This window comes from Aotus nancymaae, unplaced genomic scaffold (assembly GCF_030222135.1).
Source record: "Aotus nancymaae isolate 86718 unplaced genomic scaffold, 86718_ANA_hifiasm-v0.15.2.pri h1tg000033l, whole genome shotgun sequence".
Classification (NCBI taxonomy): domain Eukaryota; kingdom Metazoa; phylum Chordata; class Mammalia; order Primates; family Aotidae; genus Aotus; species Aotus nancymaae.
The window spans coordinates 24,754,201-24,772,332 of NW_026988447.1; the positions used below are offsets into that span (position 1 = coordinate 24,754,201).

The window sequence follows — 18,132 nt, forward strand, 5'->3', positions numbered from 1 at the left end:
AGCCTGGGTAACCAGCGAAACTCCGTCTCAAAAAAAAAAAAAAAAAGAAATTCAGAAATATATTTGTTCAAAGTGTATATTAGGATTGTATACTTACACTTTAATTTGTACTTGTAGGCACATATACTTTGTAAAACTTTAGAAGAAGAGAAGAATCAATAGGTAGTAAATTAGCCACAGTAGCTGTTGTGGCTTTCAAATCATAAAGTAGTAGCTACTTTATGATTTGGAGCTTGATGTATAATTGTTTTTTAATTTAACAAAGATTATATGTCTCAGAAGCTACTGGAAAAAAGATGTCAAAATACAATTTTTAGAAATGTAGATACACTAATGGATTTTGATAAAGAAATTTTTGATCAGATGAATAATTAAAATGCTACCTTGATTAATGGTTTTGTTAATTGGGCTACACCTAATATGCATTTGCTTAAAATTTAGCTATTTTTTTCTTTTTTTTTCTCAGTGTTAAAGAACCCAGTATGTAAATTATATAGATTTCCCACATCTGACAATAAGTGGATGCGAATTCGGGAGCAGATGTCAGAGAGCATTCTTTCTTTTCATATTCCTAAGGAATTGATTTCCCTTCACATTAAAGAAGATTTGTGCAGGTAAGAGAAAATAGCTATTATCTCTCATATTATTTAATTATATGTCATTTTAAAAGTTTTAATTGACAAACTATATATAATTGCAACATGTTTTGAAATATGCGTGCATTGTGAAATAGCTAAATTGAGCCAGTTAACATTTGCATTACCTCACATATTAGGTTATTTTTGTCCCTGGAACATTTTTCTAAAGGCATAATGATAACATAAAAATCTAGACCTGAACTGTCCACTATGGTGACCACTAGTCCTATGTAACTATTGATTACTTGAGATATGACTAGTCCAAATTGAAATGTTCTATCAGTGTAAGATACACACCAGACCTTTAATTCTTAGCACACATTTGCAGATGATTTAATAACAAAATGTTAACTTGGATATATTGGGGTTATATAAAATATATTATTAAAGTTAACCTCACCTGTTTCTGTTTTAAACTTTTAAAATATGGCTACTAGAAAATTTAACATTATGTATGTGACTTTGATTTGTGGTTTGAGCTATATTTCTGTGGATACCTTGGTATCTAGCCAATAATTTGAGCTTTGATCTTGTAATAATTCTTGTGTCTTTCCCTCAACTGCTTATGGTTGCTGTTTCTGGAAGTAATTCCTATTTGACTCTCCTTTGGACTTCTAATTTGTAGCAAGGCTTTCAGAAACTTATTAGTCTAAAAACTATTGGAGATGACAGAATAAAATATGCTATGCTAATGGACAGTATTGTACAACAAAATTAAATCAGTTGCTATAATAAGGTAGAAGGATTTGAGCGCTGATTTGTTGATAAGAGTACTCTGGACCATGACTAATCAATGTGTTCCTCTGCCTTTTAAGCACACCTGTAATAACATTAAAAATGCTAAATGCTACATTATATAAAATACTGTTAAGGTTCTAAATCTCATTAAATTAGCAACTTTTAAAAAGTTAACACTTTATAATTGCTGAAACCTATAGCAGAGTGTGAAATTTACAGCAATTAGGTTTCTGCCTATTCTCACATTAATGCACATAGTTATTTAATAGTATTGTACTCTTTGGTAGACTCTGAAGTCCCCAGGGATTCCATATCGACCTAAGCCCGTGAGGACACCTAGTATTATCTAGTAGTACTAGGCAATAGATGACAAAACAAATTACCTGGAAGGTTAAAGCAAGCTTATGTATTACAGTGGAACCACAGGAATTTGGATTTTGGAAGTCATATAAGAGTCATCATCCTCAACATGGTTGTGTTCTAGATCACTGGACACCAAGAACCATTCCCAGTAGAGCCATGTAATGATCACCATTTCATCTGGAAGGGTTGAACACAGTGGCTAGTTATGTAGATTAAGGAAAGACTCTCAGCAGACAAGCATGAGATGCCAGGCAGGACCTAAGAAACACTGAAAAGGAGCTGCCAGATGAAACAGACTTAAGAATTTAGGGCTAGGGCTTACCCTTTAGATGGCTCCAGAATAGCTGCACTCAATGTAGCCAATACTAAATTTATAATTACAGTTAACGATAATTTATTGTATAATAACAAATACTTGTAAGAGAAGAATTTTAATGTTCACCACACAAAAGATAAATTTTTGAAGTGATGAATATCTTAGTTACCCTGACTTACACATATACAGGTATCAAAATACCACATGTACTCCCAAAATATATACAACTATGATATATCAATAAAAATAACAAATGAAATAAAATATCTATGAAGACATAAACAATACAAAATAATGACATGTCATAAAACACTAAAATGCATTAACGTATATTATTATACTATATGTAGTATTTAACGTAATAACTAATTTTAGCCTAAAATTTTTGGGTTGAAAATCTTAGTTGATGGAACATTAACACCACTTTATTTAAAAATTCGACAAGCTAGGAAAAGAGAGAATAAAGATAAAGACCTGTCTTGTGCCCTCCTCTGTCTTCTGTCTTTAGTTTAGAAACCTCTTAAAAGATGAGCAGCTGTCTTCCTACTGCTCATCTGCTACTTTTGAGTCCTCCACAGTGCCATCTTCAAAGCCCACCTCTATTCTCACTAATACCCCTCTGTCTTCATTCGTTGATAGCAAATCCAAGGGAGAAAGATGAGTAGTGAATTAGGAGAAAGAAACTAATAAGCTATTGCATTTTGGTAGGCATAGCCACTGTCATTACTGTTGTTATTTTAACACATCAAAGTATTATCTACGTAACCCGTTCTCTTTATGCCTTTCTCTGTATCTCTTTTGTTATTTCCATATACTTCACAGCATAATATTAGCTAACACATGGAAGGGACTGGTGGGCAGTTTTGGGAAAGACAAATAAACAGTGTCTCCCAATATGAAGTGCCATTGCCAGAGATAAAATTAGAAACTGGAATTGTTCAAAGAAGAAAATTACATTTTAATTCTACAAAAACAAATGATATAAAAACCTGATAGATTCCAAGTATTCACCAGGGACTGTGATGGCCAGGCTGTTTACCTTTGTCTTTCTCCAATATGTTTTCTGTATAAATCTCCCATCATTAGAATTTATTTGAATATTTGACAATAAATATTTAAATTTTTATAACGAAAAGGAGAGTTTTAAAATTCATCGTGAAGACTGAAAACGGTAAAAGGCAAAGCTTGTAGAAAAAGTGGTCAGCTGTCTCAGTAGAGTGTAAGAAGATACAGTTATTGTGAAACAGAATGAGAAATCTATACAAAGAGAATCATGTAAAGAAAAAAGGTCATGAAGAAAAGCATAATGGACTAAATAATGAAATTTTAAAATGCAGTGGCCAAATTAAATGCACAGAGCTGGCAGAAAAGATTTAACACTAAGAAATCATGTCTGTAATGTGGAAGACAAACACAATAAGCTCTTCAAAAATGCTAAAGAAAGGTGAAAAAAGTTCAAATGGATGAGAAAAAAGATGTTAAGTGTGCAAGACAAAGGGCTGGACATTAATAAATAATTTTAAGTGTTCTTGAGGAAGAACAGTTAGTGCAAAACCATGAAAGAAAGCATTGGAAAGATTACTGAGTCTACAGTTTTGTTTCTTCTTTCACATGGTAAAATCAGGCTAGCACTATACTTCCCTGTAGAACCCAATGGAACAGTATCTACTGATTTCTGAGAGAAAAGGCTGTGACTTTACATTATTATATAGGGTTAGATTATAATTTTTTTGTGGATGAAGTCAGACCTACTTGAATATGCAAGAGCTCAGAAACTGTCATGCACAAAACGTTCTTGAAAATCCTACTTGAAGATATATACTATCTGACTGAGAAAATAGTTTAAGAATTATATTTTTAATACAATAAGAATTAATGCAATATAAAAATTAAATTATGATATAAAATTAATATACCATAATATAAAAATTAAATGAGGCAGGTTAAGAATGGGAAATTGTCCTGCAAAAGAACTTGAAAGCATTTTTCTTGATTGGTGTAATCTCCAGCGCAAAGCTTTACTCTGAAGTTTTTTTCTCAGTTCCTCTTCCACTACCTTTACTCAGATCCCAGAAAGTGTTTGATTTGTACCAACTTCCCTCCCAATCACACAATTTAGATAGATTCTTGCCTTATGTAATGAAAATGACAGGTGCCTTATGTTTCAATACTTGCAAAGAGTGCAAATCATTCATTTACATGCTTGGAAATCCAAACTGAAAGAATCATTAAGCAAAAATTTTGCTTGTTTTTTTTTTTCTTTATAAAAACAGAAGTATTGACTGAGAAACTTTATATTATGGTCATTTACATTGCTATGGAAACTAAATATTTTCTGAAACTTTAACATAAATATTAACTAAATTGTAACAATTTTTGGTGAAGAGCAATAAACCAATGAGTAGCAGATACAAATTGTGTCTAAGTCCCTTTGATATATTGTTCTGTATAGGACCTGTGGGAATACACACACACACACACACACACACACACACACACACACATGCACACATGCATACCTGAGAGATATTGTGTGTTCAGTTACAGAATATCTTCATCAATGATAATCAGTGTCATCATGGATCTTACGTCACTAAGAAGCCATTGTAGGGTTACAGATTGGTGTAGATTTTATATCACTGATCTTAGCTAGATCTTCTGAATAACTTGCTGCAGATCCTCCATCATCACTTACTACTTCACCTTGTACTTTTATGTTATGAAGAAGGCTTCTTTCCTTAAATTTCATGAACCAATGTCTGTCAGCTTCAACTTTTCTTCTTTGGTTTCCTCACCTCTCTCAGCCTTTATAGAATTGAAAAGAGTTAGGACTTTTCTCTGGATTACAATTTGGCTTACGGGAATGTTGTGGCTGGTTTGATCTTCTATCTAGAAACCCCAAACTTTCTTTACATCAGCAGTAAGGCTGTTTTGCTTTCTTATTATTTGTGTGTTCACTGGAGTAGCAATTTTAATTTCCTTCAAAAGCTTTTTATTTGCATTCACAACTTGGCTGTTTGACACAAGAGGCCTAACTTTTAACCTTTCTTGACTCTTGACATGCCTTCCTCACTAAGCTTAATCATTTCTAGCTTTTGATTTAAAGTGAGAGACATGTAACTCTATTTTTTTTTTTTTTTTGGAACACTAAGAGGCCATTGTAGGATTATAGATTGGCCTAACTTATATTTTTGTGCTTCATGGAATAGTAAGACCCAAGGAAAAGAGAAAGAGATGATGGACTGTCTGATCAGTCAGAGCAGTGTGAACACACAAAATATTTATTGACTAAGTTCACCATCTTTTGGGTATGGTTCATGGCACCCCAAAACAATTACAATAGTAATATCAAAGATCACTGATCACAGGTCACTGTGACAGATATAATAATGAAAACATTGAAAACATTGCAACAATTCCAAAATGTGAGACAGAGACAGAAAGTAAGCGTGTGCTATTGGAAAAATGGAGCGGGTAGAGCTTCATGAAGGATTGCCACAAATCTTCAATTTGTAAAAACAAACAAAAACTGCAGTATTTGTGAAGAGCAATAAAGCTAAGCCCAGTAAAACATAGTAAATATGTATGTGTAAAATATATGATTTTTAACTAAAAATTAATAAATACAATGTAACTCAGTCGTGCCCTACATCAGGAGTGAGTAAAAACTTTTTCTTAAAAGGCAAGATGGTAAATATTTTTGTCTTTTCAAGGCATATGATCTCTGTCCTTATTACTTAGCCCTGCCAGTGTAATACAAAGCACTCATAGACAACATCTGCATGATTAATTGCAGGTGTTTCAATAAAACTTTATTGACAAAAGCAGGCCATTCTTTTTAATTATCAAGATGAATTTGCAACCACCGTCAGTCCTTGACTTCTATGAAGACTGGCTTTTAAAAATCCTATGATTTTTTCATAATAAATTGGCACTTTGCCTCTTTTTTTCACTCCAATTTGAAACATTTATGTATAAGATGAATAGACTAAACAATTACGAGTTGATGTGTTGTCATCTCTCTGTAGAAATGGTTAGACAATTACTTGAGTATTTTCTTACATTACGATCTCTACTTTTCCAAGGGAGTGGAAAATGGAGAATTTAAAAGCCTGCTATGATATCAGTTTTTCAACTCAAAGATAAAGAGTTCTTAAATTTTATTATAGATTTACTTAAGGAGTATAGCAGCTGAGGAATAGAATTAAGGAAATGTTATATAGAGATATCTCTACATATGTAGTCAAACTGTGTCTTAAAAACAAGATATTATTTGTGGTTTCATAGTTTTTTTTTTTAAATCAGTGAGAATGAAATCTCACTCATAGCATTGTATTATTCACTTTCACACATCTAAAATTGGTGCATACCTGAAAGCGTAAGTCAGTGTGAGTCTTGTTTGCAGGAATCATGTATGTGCACTGTTTGCTTGTTTGCGTAAAGCATACACATATGTATAATTGAGGAAAATGGAGGAGGTTATTCTTTGCAGCCAGTCCTGACACTGAGCAGAAATGTTGGCAGGGACGTAACGGCGCAGCAGCTACTTTTCCATCACTTGCACACAGGGTCTGTCTTACCTGCAGCTGCCATCTAAAAACACACTTGCTATTAGTCTCAGTCTCGCAGTTAGTGTGACATTTGGACTCAACATGAACTGTTTTTATTAAATTTGAGATGGTAGATACACAAAGTCTCAGGGTTGTGATAGACTTTAAATCCTTTGGGGGCTCCCTTCGATTGGCCTAAGCATTAACACCTTCTGAGTTCAAGGTTGATACATAGCAGTTTTTGAATTGGCAGTGAAGTGTTCTCATAACACTGTACATTTTTAATATTATGGTTTTGTTGCCAAAAATTTACAAGGAGGAGAAGTTAGATATCACTCAAGTTGTTTACTGCTGTGAAGAAAGGCTTATATCGGGGCTTGGTAATTTTCTGATTCTTTGCTCCTACAGCCACAGCTACAGATATATAAAATATATATTGAGTTTTTACCATGAAAATAATACATGCTTACTATGCAAAATAGTAAAAATATAGAAAATTTATCAAAGAGAAAAGATAAAATCACTCCAAATCCACACCAAGAAAGACAGTTTTGTTTTTATTTTCTACATCTACTGTCATCTTGATGAGCCTTACTGCCGTGGGGAAAGGTTTGTTTCCTGTGACGTCACTCTCTGATATCATGCTTAAGTTTTCCTGCACAATCTGAGTTATATTATGCATACATCTGTGATTCTTTATATAATGTTAAATAAAACTGTAGGCTACTGATCAGTTAAAAATATTTTATTTTAACTTAATACATAAAAAAGACTAGAACGAAGTATACTAACACATGAACAATGGTTATTTCTTGGTGATGGATTTAGAGTGCTAATTTGTTTCACAGAAAAATAAAATGAATACACTAACTCTTATAAGTAGCCTAGGCTATTTAGACTTGCCAGTTAGTGGTACCTTGGTTTCTTCTAGTTTAAATAGCTTACTTTTCATTTAGATATCAAAGTCTATTCAAAATTTAGCTTCCCCTCAGGCTTGCTTTAAAAAGTTTGGATGACTCTATCTTTTTAGAAAAATTAGCAGTCATTTAGAATTTTACTTTCTCTCTTCCCTACCCCCCAAAAATATATAGGTAAATGAAGTCAGCTTACTGTGTCTTCATAGCATCAGGAAAAAGGGATTCTTGATTCCTTGCAGTATCCTTTGGATACCTAGTGGTTTCTATTATGGGATGACTGATAACCATGGAGATGCCATTAGCTTCATCTGGCTTTTGGGTGATATTCTGGCATCTCTATTGGTACTTCCTTGCATCTATCTGATCTTGAAGTGCCTACACTTGAGAGTTGCTTGGTCCTCCTGATCATATGCCTCTATCAAAACACTGGCAAACTCTATCAAAACTCTTTTAAGAACTGAGCCTTCCGTAAGCCCTTAGTGGGAAGTGTATGATCGTTTAGATTTCTTATACACCATTCACTGGCCATGTGAGAAGCAGGGCAATATTCATCTACCTATCATCTTCCACTATCAGAACCACAGCATGACTTATCTATCATGTTGAATAAGGCCCCATTGTCAAGGCCTTATGTAGTTCATGTATTAATAGTTCTGTATATTCTATATAGGAACGTAAATGCTTTATTGAAAATCGTACTGTGCTTCATTTTGTAAATTTATTTTTCTCCATGTGTCTATTTTAACATCCTTCACAAATGGTTCCCTACAGTATGGTTTGAAATGGTGATATAATATTCTGTCATGGAACTGCTCCATGAGGAAAATATAAATTGTTGCTTAAATTTCTATTATACATCAATATGTACTATACATATTATATAAATAATTTTAATGTAGAAAACCTTATAAATACATATTCATACACAGCTTCAGCATCCTTTACATTTAAATACAATAATTACTGAGACAAAGTATATATGTATTTTAGGGCCTTGGTTTTATGTTTTCAGTTTGCCTCCAAAAAGTTTGTGTCAATTTCACTTCTATCAATTATATAGGCAAAACTTAAACTCTTATTAATTTTTAAACTTGTATTTTTTGATTACCTGTGGTTGAACATTTATCTATCTATTACAGATATCCACAAAAATATACATAAATGCCTATGTGGAAACTGGGATATTCATATTTTTCCTTTTGATTTACAAGAGCTTCTTATATATTTAGTATATATTCAGTACATATTTCGTGATTATATTTTTCAAATATTGTCTCTAATTGCATATTTAAAATTTTATTTTTATTATAAAATTGCTTGTGTATTTTTTCCATTGCACTTAGAAAATTTGACTTTATTCTGAGATGAGTTCAATAGTAAGCAGTAAACATGTTAGTTATTTGGAATTTATTAGTTAACATGTTATAAAAGGACATTCCATCTAGTCCATTTTCATTTCTTTCTCACCTCCTGATGATACTACCAAGTTTTCATGTCTCCTCGCTGTCTTCACCAAAATAATTAAGAAAATTAAACAGTGACAACAACAACAAAATTACTTTAAAAAGAACTGAGGGTTGGGCGCAGTGCCTCATGCCTGTAATCCCAGCATTTTGGGAGGCTGAGACAGGCAGATCATGAGGTCAGGAGTTTGAGACCAGCCTGGCTAAAATAGTGAAACCCTGTCCTTACTAAAAATACAAAAATTACCTGAGCATGATGGCATGCACCTGTAATTCCAGCTACTCAGGAGGCTGAGGCAGAAGAATTGCTTGAACCCAGGAGGGGAAGGTTGGAGTGAGCCCAGATCATGCTATTGCACTCCGGTCTGGGCAACAAAGTGAGACTGTCTCAGAAAAAGAGAACTGATAACTTTGGAATGTTCATTTTTTACATTTAAGAATATGGTCTGCTCAAGATTTCTTTTCTACATACAATGTACTTTTATAGTTTTGTTACTATGGATTTTGCATATTTTTTATAAAAGGTATTATATTTTATTTGTATTGATCTTTTAAAAACAGAATTCTTATGGATATATCAATTCCACATTTCCTGTTATCTCAATCAATTCTGTTTTTATTTTTATTATCTTCATTCTTTTTTAAAATACAGACTTCTTGCATGGATTACATGTTGCTTTTATTTCTATTCTGTCTGTTGAAATAAAGAAACTATTTAAAAACTATGAATTTGTGATGGGTAGATCTTAGATCACATATACAAACATTGACAAGCATGTTTCCATTTGTAGTATTTTTGAAAGTCTTTAATTTTAGTTTTATTCCATCCTTGACCAAATGTTATTCAGAAAATTTTCCTTTTGAAGATGTTAGAATGTTTTTTTTACCCTTGGTTTAAAATTTTTAAACATATTGTTTTTATATTTAGTTTTTCTTGAAACATGCTGTTTAATTTTTTTTTTTTTTTTTTTTTTAGAGAGAGAGAGAGAATTTTCCTTTGTCACCCAGGCTGGAATGTAGTAGCTTGATCTCAGCTCACTGCAACCTCCAACTCCCGGGTTCAAGCAATTCTCCTGCCCCAGCCTCCTGGGTAGTTGGGATTTCAGGTGCCCACCACCACGCTCAGCTAATTTTTATACTTATAATAGAGACAGGGTTTCATCTTGTTGGCCAGGCTGGTCTTGAACTCCTGATCTCAAGTGATCCGCCCACCTCAACCTCCCAAAGTACTGGGATTACAGGTGTGAGCCACTGCGCCTGGCCTAATTTTTTCAAATTTTTCATGAATAGATGAAAATATATTGCATTCTATATCTGATATGTAAAGAGCTGTAATAACTTTTATTAACTTAAAATTATCATTGTCATCATATAATTTATATTCTTAATGTTCCTTCTTCATCTCTTTTTTTGTTACTTATACTGTCAGAGGTTAAAAGGACTATATAATAAAAATCTCACAATGACAGCTTTGTCATTAAACCCAATATGCAGTCTTTACTCTTCATGTTTTTGTCATCTCAGGAGCATTCAACTGCTTCTTGGAGACAATCTTCCATCAGATGCTGTGGCTGCACATTCTCCTGGTAGTAAGATAACTTTCCTTGCTATACCTTCTGTGTCTCCAGAGTAGACTCTTCTTCTATCATCTGTCTCTTACAGATTGGTGTTTTTTCATGCTTAGTTCTAAGCATCCCAGCTCTCCCACTCTATTTGCCCTTTGTAATCAGTCGCATCCACTGCCATGGAGTTCATCATTACCTACATGCTATTGTTTTCTGAATCATGCAACTCTCACTTGTATTCTGAGCTCTAGATAAACCACTACACAACCACCTACTAAATGTTTCTATTTGTTTGTCTTGCAGTTAGCTCCAACTCAACATGTCTAAAGCTTAACTCATCTCTTTCCTTTCAAATTCATTCTTCCACAATTAGGTCCCATCTAAGTCCATAATACTACTCTCTGCCTACCCAACAGTTCAGTGTAGGAGTGTAGAACATGTCATTTTGTTTTGATTTAACTACATTTAATCATGTTCTACTTTAAGTATTAATTTCTGATCATTCTAATGCCAAAGTTTATCCCAAGCCCATTCAATTTTTGCATTTGCAGTTCCCAGTGCTCTTATTAAACCACATTATTTCTTTTCTAGCATAATGCAAACATCTACTTATTGTTTTTCTGTCTATGAGTTTACTCTTTTCCTTAGAATTCATGACTCATATTGCAGGCTCACAAAATCTGACTGAAAATGTTATAAAATGCAGATTTAGAGTTGGAGTTTTCTGGAGACAGCTTTGATATTTAACCTTTTAAGAACTATACTGGAATTATCTGTTGGGAAGGGAAGAGGGGACAAATAATATTAGCTCTAAAGTACTCAATCTAACATCTTCTTTTTGGGAAGCTTAATAAATTATTCTATAATCATGATATGTAAGTGATTACCTATCAAAAACCAATCTCTTTGATCTAGCATACTTGAGAGATGGGGGAATTGGCAGCTGGTTTATTATGGAGTAATTATGGTGGAAGAAAGGCAGTAACATGTTGAAAAAAGCATAGAGATTCTATGTGCATTTAAGGTCTGTGTGTATGTGTTTATATATGAGTGTGTTTATTTGTATTCATAGTGCTTCAGGCTTTACAGTCCTTCAAGCTTGGGTTGAGTGCAGACAAGTTATGTAGGTCTTGCCAAACTACTACCAGTAAAGTTTTTACAGTATGTTTTAATGTTGCCATATATTTTATTTATGTTGAGTATTTTCTTCAAATTTTGTACTATTTCAAAGGTTTCCTGTGCTCAGCCTCATTGAAATATGTTAGTTAATAGATAAAATAATAGTACATGTATAACATAAGCTCCATGACAGCTACAAATGTTTTGTTATATCATGTGCACCTCTATATTTTCAGATGAGAGACTGTGGTAGCCACAAGATATAAATTCCTAGGTTTAAAATAGTGTTTGAAAACCTATCATGAGCACAAAATGTTTTAAAGTAACACCTAGAAATATTTCAGTGGAAATGAGCCTCATAACCAATGAAAGTTCCCAGGAGATTAATTTGATTTATGTTATATTTTTCTCCTGCTCCCTTTCATTCCTATATATGATTTTCATCATTAATTCAATAAATGGGAAGTGAGGTGGGAAGAACTTTCTAACATATAATGCAAGGACTTTAGAGGAAGGATGAGAATATTCCAAACAATGAACTTAAAGCCTTTCTTAAATTGCATATAAAGTGTATACATATATATATGTATATATAAATTTTGTGTGTGTGTATTAGGGTTCTCTAGAGGGATAGAACTAATAGGATATATGTATATATGAAAGGGAATTTATTAAGGAGAATTGACTCCCATCACAATGTGAAGTCCCATGATAGACCGTCTGCAAAATGGGGAGCAAGGAAGTTTGTCATGGTTCAGTCCCAGCCCCAAAACCTCAAAAGTAGGGAAGCTGACAGTGCAGTCTTCAGTCTGTGGCCAAAGTCTGGAGAGCCCCTGGAAATGCACTGATGTAAGTCCAAGTGTTAAAAACCAAAGAACCTAAAGTCTGGTGTTCAAGAGCAGGAAACATTCAGCAAAGGAGAAAGATGAAGGCTGGTAGACTCAGAAACTCAGTAGTTTCTTCCAACTTCTTCTGCCTGCTTTTTCTAGCCACCTTGGCAGGTGGTTGCATGGTGCCCACCCACATTATGAGTGGGTGTTCCTGAGGGTGGGCCTTCCTCTCCCAGTCCACTGACTCAAAAGTTAATCTCTTCCAGCTACACCCAAAAAAACCCAGATACACCTAGAAACGCTATTTTGCATCCTTTAATCCAATCAAGTTGATACTTAATAGTAGCCATCACTTTAGTATAAAATATACAGTAGAGTTTGGGACATATAAACTTTCAATATAATGTTTTATGAACCACTTCTTTGAGAGAATACACATGCCTTATCTTGGGTATCACAGTTTGCAAATATTATACATATACTAGATTCATGGTGATAAAATATTTTTTTCAGCGATATGCATATATATTTTGTTTATTGCTAAATACTTCAAATATTCTGTATTCTATATTTTAGAACAATGATAAATATATCTATATAGATATCTATGTCCTAAATATATATTTTGAGCATTTTATATTAATACATATGAAGAAGATGGCCAGTAAGAGTCTTTAAAATCCCAGCTTTGAAATCCCAGTTGCTGCACAACGAAATATGTTACAGAGGCACATTCTACATATTTACTTAACTGTTTTCATAGAATATAGAATTGGTTTTCTAAGCAGTAAAGCTATTAATATTAGCTCTAAAGTAGTCAATATAACATCTTCTTTTTGAGAAGTTTAATAAATTATTCCATAATCATGATCTGTAGGGGATTAGCTATCAAAAACCAACTTCTTTGATCTAGCATAATTGAGAGATGGGGGAAATGGCAGCTGGTTTATTATGGAGTAATTATGGTGGAAGAAAGAGAGCACCGTGTTGATATTTTATTTTCTGACTCTACATCTTACCTTAAAACATTTTGTGACTATGATTTAAATGCTGGTTCATTTATTTCAAAATGATAGCACTGCAAGAATACCTTTTAAAAATATTAGAAGTATATATTTAAAACTCTAAATTAAAGTCATATTTGTTTAGGTGACTTCTATACCAAAAACATTTTCATTATGCAAAAGATAGTAGGATTATATTACATAGTCACTCAGACTGTCTATTTTGCATGATTTGACATTCTAAGATTTAATTTGTGGACTTTTTCAAAATATTTTCATCACCAGACAAGGTTTCCCTTTCACTTGGCCTACAAGATAGGCATGATCTTATATCTATTTCTCCAGCCTCACCTTGTGCCTTGATTATTTTTGGCATGGCTGAAGCACATGCCTTTTGGGATGCCTTTTGACATTTGAATACTTGGGTAAAACAAAGGCACAGTGAAAATCTTTACCAACTTTAAGGAAACATTGATTAGTAGGAAAAGCAATAGAAAGCAGCTACTCTGTTTCATCTCATATATATCAAATAAACTTCACAGATGTTTTTATAGTTTTCTGTGTCTTTCTGTTTCTCTTTGTGTTTCTCTTTCTTGCTTGCTCTCTCTAAGAGCAAAGTACTAAGGATCCAAAAAAATTAGTAAAAAATATCATATCAGGACTCTACCATGGACTCACACCTGATTAATATTGTTTATTCTGTTCATTCTTCTTTACGCAATGTTGATACAGAATTAGAATAGCATGTGGTATAATACTCATCATGTAAAGTACGTTTGCCCTACCAACTCCTAGTACTGAGGGCAGATGCTGTGTGCCATTAAGTTCATTGTTACGGATTCTTGGTATCACTTAATGAGAGGTCCTGTAGCGCACTTAGTATCACCAAGCTGGTGATAGAAATATGTGTTTTGTTTTTCTGTTTGAGTATTAAAATATCCCCACAGGAAAAAATAAGGCAAAACTCATTCAGAAGCACAGTTTTTCAGCTGTGCCAAGATTTTTATATTTCAAGTGAATGGAGTAGGGAAATGTGTGTGGAAATGGCAAAAGCACTGAATTAGAATAAATATAAACCTTGCTCAAAATCTATATCTACTACTTGGTACATAGTTAACATTTATAGAACACTAATCTCTCAATTTCCTGATTTTTATTTTTATTTTTTGGCTATACCACTATCATTTGTCTTGCAGAGCTAATGTAGTAATTGAGTGATCAAGAGAGTCTAGCACTTAAGACTATAATGTGTGTGTTTGCATATGTGTGTGTGTGCACGTGTGTGTGTGTGCATGTGCACATGTGGGGAACAGCCCTGGATTTGAAACCTGACTGCCCCAAAGCCGCTTAATAGCTATATGACATGGCCCAATTTACCTAGCCATTGTGATCTTCAGTTTCCTCAGCTGTAAAAAAGGGCCTAAATACTATATGCACATAGCTATTGTGAGGTTTAAAATAAACTATTGATGAAAAACATCTGGTTCACAGATTCATATGCCCTTAATATGTGGAAACCATGCTTAACATTTATGTAAAGAACCATATACATGGTAAAACAATCTATCAGATCTACTATGATATTCTTTCGTATTTCAGCAGAAAGTTGGTTCTGTCTCAGGTACAAATCTAAGTCTGTGATTTATATTAGTCTCCTCTGGTTAAAAACCTAGCACACTTCATAGACATGTTCACTATACTATGCCACGAATTTCCAGTGGTGAGAAAAGCAGACAGGGCATGCTGTCTGTCCAGAAAGCTGGTGTGTTTGGAGCTGAGACACTGATTTCAGAGTAATACTCAGCAACATAAATATGAGCAGCATAAAAAGAACTCAGTTTTGTTATTTGTATTATTCCTGGAATTTAGCACAATACTTAGCATAGAATAAGCACTCAATAATGTAATATTTTCCCTAAGAACATTTGAGATTGTTAGCAGAGGGCAACATGACTACATTTAGAAAATGGGAGAAGAGTGTGGAGGAAAAACTAGTTAGGAGATATTATGGGTGCCTAGGCTTATGTTGATGGTGGCTTAGACCAGGGTGGTTGTGTACATAAATTTCAGCTTTGTAAGGAACTAAATAGGCAGGGCTTGGTGATGGATTACATTTAGAAGTTAAATGTCAAAGATGCCTCAAGCATCTGGCCTGCATAACTGAATAGGTAAGTATAATTTATTGATGTAAAAAATACTGAGTAAGGTCCAGGCATGGTGGCTCACACCTATAATCCCAACATTTTGGGAGGAAGAGGAGGATGGGTAACTTGAGGTCAGGAGTTTGAGACCAGCCTGACCAACATGATGAAACCCTGTCTCTACTAAAAATACCAAATTTACCTGGGCATCGTGGCATCTGCCTGTAATTCCAGCTACTGGAAGGGTGAGACAGGAGAATGGCTTGAGCCCGGGAGGTGGAGGTTGCAGTGAGCCAAGGTCACATCATTGTACTTCAGCCTGGGTGACAGAGCGAGACTCCATTTCAAAAAAACAAAAAAAAAGAAATAGTGGGTAAGCATCAGGTTTAGAAGAAAAAGACCTCATTGACTTTTAGATGAATCATCTAGAACCAAACTAAGCTATCCCATACCATAATCATTTGCCACATGTGACTAAGCGTATTTAAATTTTTAAAAATTAAATAAAACGTTTAGTTCCTCAGTCACTCACGCTACATTTCAAGTACCAAACAGCTACATGTGGCCAGTAGCTATCACACTACGTAGCACAGATATAGAAAATTTCAAACATCATGAAGAATTCTCTTGAACAAGGCTGATCTAGGGTAAATAGCAGTGGCATCTGTAATTAAAAAAAAAAAGATCTATAGCAACATCAAAAAAACTCCTTTCTTATGGCTCATTGGAATTTAATGTGAAAAATGAAAAGGCTGACATCAAATTTTCTACTCTATCCTTACGGACAAGATAAAAATTTGGTGTTTGTTTGGGTGTTTTCCTATGATTGGTGATGTCAAGATATATGTTCTCTGCTAAGGTGTCTAGTGGGAGAGGGATTGTGTTATGTTTCTAACAGAGAATCCATATAGCAGAGTAGTTTAAAGCATGAGCTCTCTTTTGAGCTGAATTGTGCCTTGCCCCTGCCAAATTCAAGTCTTGAAGCCCTAGCCCCAGTACTACAGAATGTGACTGTACTGGAGACAGGGCCTTTAAAGAAGTGATTAGGTTAAAGAGAGGCCATTAGGATGGGCTGTGATCCAATTTGATCCATTTCATAGAGGAGGAAATTTGGATACGCAGGGAAACACCAGGGAAGGTATGTACACAGAGGAAAGACATGGTGTGAATATAGTGAAGAATGTTGCCATCTACAAGCCAACGAGAGGGGCTGCAGAAGAAACCAAGCCTGCTAATACCATGATCTTGTACTCGCAGCCCCTAGAACTCTGTGAAAATAAATTTCTGTTGTTTAAGCCACCAAGTCCTTGATATTTTCTTATAGCAGTCTTAGCAAACTTCAGCAGGCTCCAAAGCCAAACTGCCTGGAATTAAGGCCAGCTCTGCCACTCACTAAGTGGATGACCATGAGTGAATTGCTTAACTTCTCTGGTTAACTTCGCATTTCTAAAATGAGAATGATAATAATTGTATCTATTCCAATGAATTGTTATGAATGGCAAATGGGTGAATATTTGTGAAGTGTTCAGAAGAGTAACTGACATAGAATAAGCACTATATAAGTAAATGTTAAATAAATAGAAAGTAAATAAAAATCATTTGTGTTGGTTGGCTTTCCACCAGTCACTATAGCCAAGACTGTCTGTCCAATGCGTATTCAAAGAAATATTTGCACCATCTCAGTTGAGCTATATGCAGAAAAAAATTACATTCAGACGAGTTCCTCAGGTGGGAGCTTCTAATCTTGTCCTATTCAGGCACACTTTCATAGGAGAAACTGTACTCCCCCAAGAATTTAAATAAAAAAGAAAATAGGATTTGAATTCCTAAGAACTGAGTAAATGTCCTGAATCTACCATTTACTGGCAATGTGGCATCAACCAAGCCACTTCACTTCTCAGTCATTTGTCTAGACTGATATTTTCCAAAAGAACGTTCTGTAATGATAGAAATGTTCTATACTGTGCCATCCCATAGGATAGTCATGTGGCATTGAACATTTGAAATATACATAGTATTACTGGATTTTTTGTTTTGTTTAGTGCAGCTCTGGGGCAATGATCTTAGAGCATTGTTGTGAAATCAAAGAAAGAGATATTTTCTATGCAAACGTAACCCTCATTATCAAAAGGAATAACATCTGGAAAATCTTATGATGTCCACTAACCAAACAAATGTGATATAGAATATCCAATGGAGCCTGCTGAATTTCTTCTACCTGTGAAACTAGGCAGCATCCTCCAACCAAGTCCAGGGGTAGAGGAATTTAAAGGGATGGTATCTATAAATGTTCTCTATTTCTGAAATTAGGGGCAAGAATAATTAAAAGGTGATGAGAGTGCTAGCACACTTTCTTGTTTTAACAGCTTTTTCAGTACATTTCATAATTTCCATGACTACTTAGAATGAAAAGGCATGTAATGAACATATGTGGATTCGTGAGAAACCTTCACACAATGCAACTACCACTGTAAGTGGAGCACTGAGC

General features: G+C 34.2%; 1 protein-coding gene across 6 annotated transcripts in view; it reads left to right on the forward strand.

Annotated features, from left to right (window-relative positions):
* INPP4B (inositol polyphosphate-4-phosphatase type II B) overlaps window positions 1-18,132 on the forward strand; it is an 851,576-nt gene that overhangs the window by 619,040 nt on the left and 214,404 nt on the right. For all 6 annotated transcript variants that reach the window (XM_064383845.1, XM_064383847.1, XM_021666733.2 and 3 more), the window contains one exon: window positions 467-614. In XM_064383845.1, the coding sequence (XP_064239915.1) occupies window positions 467-614 (148 nt within the window). The remainder of the gene's footprint in view (window positions 1-466; window positions 615-18,132) is intronic.